This window comes from Zingiber officinale, chromosome 8A (genome assembly GCF_018446385.1).
Source record: "Zingiber officinale cultivar Zhangliang chromosome 8A, Zo_v1.1, whole genome shotgun sequence".
Lineage (NCBI taxonomy): Eukaryota > Viridiplantae > Streptophyta > Magnoliopsida > Zingiberales > Zingiberaceae > Zingiber > Zingiber officinale.
Genome location: NC_056000.1, coordinates 76,779,228 through 76,787,648, shown reverse-complemented (window position 1 = coordinate 76,787,648; position 8,421 = coordinate 76,779,228). Strand labels below are relative to the sequence as shown.

At 49.2% G+C, this 8,421-nt stretch overlaps 1 protein-coding gene across 1 annotated transcript; it reads right to left on the bottom strand.

Annotated features, from left to right (window-relative positions):
- Positions 1–398: 398 nt before the first annotated feature.
- LOC122010986 (uncharacterized acetyltransferase At3g50280-like) lies at positions 399–3,827 on the bottom strand. Its single transcript, XM_042567439.1, has 3 exons — positions 2,935–3,827; positions 1,113–1,206; positions 399–716 (listed from the first exon to the last, which is right to left on the bottom strand). Exons 1-3 carry the CDS (start codon positions 3,825–3,827, stop codon positions 399–401), a joined length of 1,305 nt encoding a protein of 434 aa, XP_042423373.1.
- Positions 3,828–8,421: the final 4,594 nt, after the last annotated feature.

The following is an 8,421-nucleotide window of genomic DNA, read 5'->3' as shown; positions in this document are numbered from 1 at the left end:
AGCTGCGTCTTCCGCTCGAATACCTGTGCTCCTAAGCTCCTGCACACTTAGACACAAGGTTAAAACAACGCAGGACCTAACTTAACTTGTTGATCACACCAAAACAACCTTGGGGTTCCAACAGATATGACTAGCTTGATTTGGCCCATGGGTCTTACTTCATTGTCGATGAAGCCGTATAATGAAGTGGCTACGAGTTAGAGCTCACTGACATCGATTTGCATGCCCTCAAATGTGCTCTTGAATAGCACGTTGACAGAGCTTCTGGTATCCATGAAAACCCTGGCCATGCGACTGTTGGCTATGACGACTTTGATTATTAGGGCATCATCGTGAGTGAGCTCCAACCCCTCCAGTTCTTGCGGCCCAAAATTGATTACGGGCCCAGCAGCTTACTTTCAACTGCATCCTACAGTGTGTATTTCCAGGCGACGCTCATGAGATTTCCGAGCTCTAGCGGCATCTCCATCTGTGGGTCCCTCGGAGATCATGTCGATCTCTCGGATAGCTACATTTCCCCTATTCTCATCCTCCAGGGATTCCCCTGGCTCCTTGCTGTGGCCTGGCTGCTCGCTTCCTGGACCTGCGTTGTCGAGTGGAGGCTTACTTGATTGACCTGTCGCGGCCTGCTGGCCAACCATCAACCTCTGAAATTTGGGCGCAATCTCAGGTGGAGTCAATCCCAGTTCAGAAGAACGCCATGAATCACAGGAGAGCTGGAAACAATACCCAGTGGCATGAGTGTAGGACTTGTGGTAAGTGCAATAGTGAGGCCCCCACTGATCGGGCCTTGGGGTTTAGACAGCTGCCACACGTTGGGCCGACCTGGAATCCTGACCGGGAGGGAATTGTGGTCGGGCATCTCGGGCGCGTGGAAGAGGCTAAGCTGGTGGTTGGGATGGCCTCTTCTCCGATTTATTGGCGGGAGTAGGCGCTTTTTCCGCTTTCCGCCGAGCCATTACGTTGATATAACTAACGACCTTCCCTAGCATTGCATCGAAGTTCTTCACAGGCTCTTGGATGAGGACTCAGAACAACTCCCCTTCTACCAACCCATGGGAGAAGGCGCTCATCAATATTTCAGATGTAGCGGATGGGACGTCTTGGGTTACCTGGTTAAAGCGTTTGATATAGCTTTTCAAGGGCTCAGCAGACCCTTGCTTGAGGGCGAAGAGACAGTGGTCTATCTTCTGGTACTTCTTGCTGCTGGGGAAATAGCGCAGGAAAACAGTCTTAAAGTCATGGAAGCAGGTGATGGACCCATTTGGCAATCCATCGAACCATTTTTTATGCTGAGCTGGACAAAGTGTTCAAGAACACTCGACACTTGATGGCGTCGCTGTATTGGTGCAATAGCGCAGCGTTCTGAAACTTTCGGAGATGATCCTCCGAATCCTTGCTACCATCATTCTCTCCAATAGCTAGGGGCTTGTACCCCTTCGGTAGCTTCTCCTCGAGTACCCTTAGAGAGAAGGAAACTTGCTCCTCAGGCTCCCCCCGGGCTCCTCCCTGAGGACTATGGCTTTTCCTTTCTTTGAGTCCTTGGGTGGGGAGCTTTCGACCATGGAGGCCTGCGGTTTCTCTTTCTTATTATAACAGTCCATACCCTTGTGGTAATAGTCCAGGCTAGGTTCCTTATAGAAGGCTGGAAGAAATTTCTCGGGTTGTTTTCTCTTAGATCCTCTATCCGAGACATGAGTAGGGTCCTTGGAAATTATAGGCATCTTGTATGGTCGTGAAGTAGCGGTCTATTTTTCAGAAGCCACTGCCTCTTGGCCTCCTTGAACAGTTTGTACAACCCTGCCGTCATGGTCATGTTTATTCTTCTGGTCTCCTCCATCTTCACGCTCCAGAACAGGCGAAAGAGGTTTCCACAGACGACGTCAAATTGATCCTGTTCAGAATCTGAGTTAGACGAAGGCTGGATAAGCTGTCGCTAGTGTTGATGGAGAGGCGACTATGACACCCTTATCATATGTGCCCCGAGAACGGACCCCCACGTGGCGCTGATGAATGGCGATAATTAAACCGGCGGTACTTGAACTCTGTGCGCACTTAGACAAACACACGGAATGTTAGAGGCCAGAAACTAAGGGAAAAGTCCCAGGAGCAGGCATTCTGACGCTTAAGTCAAGTACTTTTCCCCCAGAAGAACAGTGTACGAAGGAGAAAAAAAAGTAGAAGACAAGTATGAATGTGTGAGAGAGCGTACCTACTCAAGGGAGAGGACCTCCCTTTTTATCTGACAGTATGTACCTCTGGAGCCTGACTGATGTCAGGGAATGTCGGGTGTCAGGACTTGTCTAGTGATGGAGGACGCATAACACCCTTTTGTGGACTGGAAGAAGGTTCCATTCATAGATAACTGCAGACCATTGGAATATTCCTTGGCATACAACAGTTATTCTCTGATAGGCGGTTACGATTCCCAGACCTTGTTGTCGTGTAGCGCCTTCTGTCTCACCCGGATATGACTAGGGCAGCTCGGGATAATCTGTCAGGTGTAACACCTGGCCTAAGTCTTGAGGGGCAAGGAGAGCTGAGGTGATATCACTCAAGAGCTGACCAAGAGTTGGCCTACTGAGAGAACCAGACCTAACTATAATCGAGCTGTGAAAATTCGACCAGTCGGAGCAGGTCAAGCATCACCCCAATTGCACATCCTGATTCAGATCTGGGATCCTGATATGTAAGCACCCGACTAGTCATCATGCGTTTGATGATACCAAGCGGTCCCACCTCTTCTTTCCCTAGCTGTTGACTGTCTCGTTCTCCTGACTGTTGGCTGTCACGTCCTCCTGACTGTTGACTGCCACGTTCTCCTTGACTTTTGATTGTCACGTCTCTTTGACTTCTAACTGCCATGCACGTCTCCTTGACTTTTGACTGTCACGTCTCCTTGACTCCCGACGATTGGACCCTACCACTATGCACCATATCAATGGGGTAGATGGAGTTCCCGAAGGGAGGCCGCGGGTGCGTGTGATGCATTGCCACAGCATCCCGGAGACGGATTGGAAGGAGGAGATCATGGAGGCCAATCCGCTTTCTTTATTAGCATGCGCCTTCAATCGAGTGATGGAGTCGGCCGTCAGGTGGAAGATTCGCTCGCGGTAAATTGGTGGCTTGAATTGCTCGATGAACTCCTCCAACCTCACGAAAGGGAGTTTAATTGGTGGCTGGACGGAGCCGTTAACGAACCATCGGTCATGGACTGGAGGACGAGCGAGCTTGGCTTCCTCTCCTTCTCCCGACCGTGCGATCTCCGCCCATGCGTTGAAGAATTGCCAGTACGAAGTGTCGTCGCCGACTATGTGATTGAAGCAACACCCGAGAAAGACGCCGTCGTCCAGCTCCGTCACCTGCACCGCCAGAAGAGGCACTTCTACAGCGTCGTAGTTGATGGCTCCGTCAAGGGGTAAAAACGCCTTGACGTAGGATGGCACGTCGCCGTTAAGGGCGAGCACGTTGGCGACCGTCACACCCTCGTTGACGGCGTGAACAAACTCCGCACCTTGGCAGGCACAGTCGACCGACACGAAGAGGCCCGTGGGGTTGCCCTGCTCGTCGAGAGCTGGCTCAGAGAGGAAGCGGCCAGCTAGAGGGTAGAAGTGGAGCAGGACGACGGAGAGGGAGGTCTTGAGTCCGTCGATGAGGTCAGCAATAGTGAGGTGGCGGGGCTTGCGGAAGAGGAGGCCCTTTTGAATGTATTGTGCGGTGAGCATGGAGAAGTCCCACTGCCCGAGGTGAAGGCGGGTGCGAGGATGCGACGGAGGCTTGATGGTGGTGGCGGAGATGTGGCGGAGCAACGGGGAAGTGGATGCCATTGTTCTCTTGGTATCCTTTTCCCTGCCTTTGTGTATCAATTCACATGACCCTTTAAATAATTAAACAAGGACGACATATTTATTTATTTTTAATCAGTCGTCCAGCTTAAGCTCCAACTAATTTTAGAAATAATCTATTCGATTCTACGAAGTTCCTTACCAATCATTAAGATCAATTAAAAAATATAAATTGTCTGGTGGATGACCTGACGTGGTAAAATTTTCAAACTCCTAATATGTGTTGATTGATATTTGAATCTTCGTTTTCTAAGAAATCATTTACACCTCTTATTATTGTATCATAGCCTCAGGGATAATGCTACAACAGGGACGACTTGATCTTCGAATCTACTGACTGGCTAACAATATTAACAATTTGACATACTTAACTGATGCAACTCGGGTGAACCCGATCAGGTCGTAGCACTCTTCTCCATGCCAACACTCTCTGACATCCTCTAAGGATCTCACTATGCCTGTAATATTATAGTGTTCGAGAAAATTTCTATGCTCATAATGCTATAATACTCGGGAATCTATAGTGCCCAACTATGTAGCTTAGTCATAAAAGGTAACTTAGCCTTACAAGACAACTTGGCCTTACAAGGCAGTTGAGTCATAAAAGGTAGCTCAAGCTTACAAGGCAGCTCAATCATATAAGGTAGTTCGACTATATAAGACAGTTTAGTCATACAAGGTAACTTTGCCTTACAAGGCAGTTTGGCCTTATAATGCAACTCGACTATACAAGAAAGTTTAACCTTAAAGGTAACTCGGGCTTATAAGGCAGCTCAATCATATAAGGTAGTTCGACCATATAAGGTAGTTTGGCCATATAAGGCAACTTTACCTTACAAGACAGTTTGGCCTTATAAGGCAGCGCGATCATACAAGACAGCTCGACCTTACAAGGCAACTCGATCATACAAGACTGATCGACTTAAAAGGCAGTTCAACCATACATGGCAACCCGATCGTACAATGTAATTTGACGACTTAAAGTCAAGTACTACATCCTCCTTATTTGGCCCCAACCTCTGATAATTCATGATGACCACTGATCCCGTCCGGAAGCTGAGTCGGATGAAGGCGGGCCTTATTGTGCTAAAAGTTGACGGAGAGTCATTGAGATGCTGAATCAGTGGGATACCCCTTGGACAGGTTCACACGGGCGGTTCTCCGGAGAGAAATGATCAGGATAATGACAATATTGATCTGTACACACTCAGACGAGTCCCACGGTCGTTAGAGACCAGAAACCAGGAAAAAAGTCCCCGGGTCAGACCCTCTGATGTTCAAGTCAGGTACTTTTCCCCCAGAAATCACAGAGAAAGCACGAAAAGTAAAAGACTGGTAAGAAATGACGAGTGCACGTACCTGCGTAAGGGACAAAGCATCCCTTTTTATACTGCAACTGAGGCTTCTGGAACCTGGCGAATGTCAAGGAATGTCGGATGTCAGGCTCTGTCTGGCGGTGGTCGACACGTGGCTTTCTCTCATAGGCTGGCGGAGCAACCAAGAAGAGTATGAGCCTCCCACCGTTAGAATATTCCCTGACACGTGATGATTTCTCTCTGACAAGTGGTTACGATTCCTTGCAGGCCTATTTATCATGTAGTGTCTGGCCTCCTGGCCCACCTTCGTCTGCATCATTCGAAGCATGTACATCCCAACGACCTGCTGATTCCTGACTCGCCTCTGTTTATTGGTATCCAAGGCCTGTATGTTCCGACCTGCAGGTTGGGTCCAATTCCCGACCCGCATCTGCTTATTGCTATCCAAGGCATGTACGCTCCGACCTGCACGTTGGGTCTAATTCCTGACCGGCATATTGTTATCCATGGTATGAATGTCCCGACCTGCACGCTGGGTCGGTTCCATGACCTGCATCTGTCCGATGTTATCCATGGTATGAACGTCTCGACCTGCACGCTGGGTCGATTCCCTGACCTGCATCTATCCGCTGTTATCCATGGTATGAATGTCCCAACCTGCATGCTGGGTCGGTTCCCTGACCTGCATCTGTCCGCTCTTATTCATGGTATGAACGTCCCAACTTGCACGCTGGGTCGGTTCCCTGACCTGCATCTGTCTGCTGTTATCCATGGTATGAACGTCCTGACCTGCACGCTGGGTCGGTTCCCTGACCTGCATCTGTCCGCTGTTATCCATGGTATGAACGTCCCGACCTGCACGCTGGGTCGGTTCCCTGACCTGCATATATCCGCTGTTATCCATGGTATGAATGTCCCAATCTGCACGCTGGGTCGGTTCCCTGACCCACACATGTCTTCTTTTATCCATGGCATGAGCGTTCCGACTTGCACGTTGGGTCTGTAAGCAGACCTGCCGGTAGTCTCCATCTTTAGCTGTACTTGGCCCATGAACCCATTTACTACTTACTATCAGGGCTAGGTTTTATAATTTCTCTCTTTTAACTTAAGCCCTGTAGGCTGGACTTTTGGCCTCCCCGCTGTTCCTATCAGCCCGACAGTTGACCAGCCATGTTGGTTTAATTTTTGACCTTCTTGATCTCCTCGTCAGCTGGACTATTGACCGACCACGTAGGCCTGACTTCTGACCTTTTTGACTTCCCTGTCAGCTAGACTGTTGACCAGCCACGATGGCTTGATTTTTGACCTTGCTGACTTCCTTGTCAGCTGGCCTGTTGACCAGCCACGCTGACTTGACTTCTGACCTTCCTGCCTTACAAGTCAGCTTGATTCCTGACCCTCCTGTGGTCTTGACTTTCAGCCACATCATCCTATCAACCCCATAAAAAACGCACCGTATCATAAGCCTCCCCCTCAAGTCTAGTCGAAGGAGGCTCTAGTCCGACTGACTAGACCCCAGGGTTCTGAAGTCCTGCCTGATCTGGCTCTTAACTCCTTTACTGACCCCTCCTACTTCCTATATGATATCCAGCCATCCTGGAAAGTAGCCGAGCTCACTTTCTGTTACTGTTTCCGTTTTTGTTCTGTGGCTACTTTCCTTAATTCTCGTGTACGTCTTTATCATTAAAACACCTGCATACTTTTTAACATCCCTAGCAAAAAATAGCAAAACAACTTGCGTACCTCATTTTATCCTTACCCTGCACCAACATAGTAGCATACCCTGCACCAACATAGTAGCAAGCAGCGATGTATAAGAATAGGTCGCGTTGTATATTGCCTCGTATACATGTGGAAGCCCCCGATCAAGACACTTGTTGAGTCGACCGGTAAAGTCGTTGGGTGTGAGAGCAGAGCTCACTTATAACTCGCACTGGGGCGAGAGTCTGGAACAACTGATCGAGCAGCTCAGTCATTGGGCGTGAGAGCAGAGCTCACTTATAACTTGCACTGGGGCAAGAGTCTGGGACAGCCGACCGAGCAGCTCGATCATTGGGCGTGAGAGCAGAGCTCACTTATAACTTGCACTGGGGCAAGAGTCTGGAACAGCTGACCGAGCAGCTCGATCGTTGGGCGTGAGAGCAGAGCTTACTTATAACTTGCACTAGGGCAAGAGTCTGGAACAGCCGACCGAGCAGCTCGGTCGTTGGGCGTGAGAGCAGAGCTCACTTATAACTTGCACTAGGGCAAGAGTCTGGAATAGCTGACCGAGCAGCTCGGTCGTTGGGCGTGAGAGCAGAGCTCACTTATAACTCGCACTGGAGCGGGAGTCTGGAACAGCCGACCGAGCAGCTCGGTCGTTGGGCGTGAGAGCAGAGCTCACTTATAACTTGCACTAGGGCAAGAGTCTGGAACAGCCGACCGAGCAGCTCGGTCGTTGGGCATGAGAGAAGAGCTCACTTATAACTCGCACAGGGGCGAGAGTCTGGAACAGCCGACCGAGCAGCTCGGTTGTTGGGCGTGAGAGCAGAGCTCACTTATAACTCGCACTGGGGCAAGAGTCTGGAACAGCCGACCGAGCAGCTCGGTCGTTGGGCGTGAGAGCAGAGCTCACTTATAACTTGCACTAGGGCAAGAGTCTGGAACAGCCGACCTGCAAAGCACATCTCGACCAATATATATATATATATATATATATATATATATATATATATATATATATATATATATTGCAAACGTGAGGAATAAACTTTCGACCCAGTTGAATGTTGTCAACCAGGGGCTCGATCTCTTGCTCGGGATGTATACTGCTGACCTGGGGGGTCGACCTCTCGCTCAGTATATACGTTGCCAGCCCGGGGGTCGAACCACCGACCAGGAATCATTCGAAGAGCTCCAACTTCGTCTGTGATTAAGAAATATATTATTAGTGGTGCCGTGAAGATAACCATATTAATGTCTTACTCAGCCTTAGCCTTGCTGTATTTGAATTTCTTTCCCGCTACTTTTCTTCCACGGTTCCCCAGAAAGGCGTGTGGTAAGTGTTCCCGTACTTTTGCTTCATATCATGATTATCTTATCACGTCCATCATTAATACGGCTCCTAGGAGGTCGACACCTGTCCTCTTCCTTTATTGCTTATGCAGAATGATGCCGCCGACGACACTCCTTTTTGTACACGCTTCCTCATAAGGGTATGTTCTTCGACGATCAAACGGTTTTAAGCGCTTCACCCAAAAAGATACTCTTCTTTTCGATAT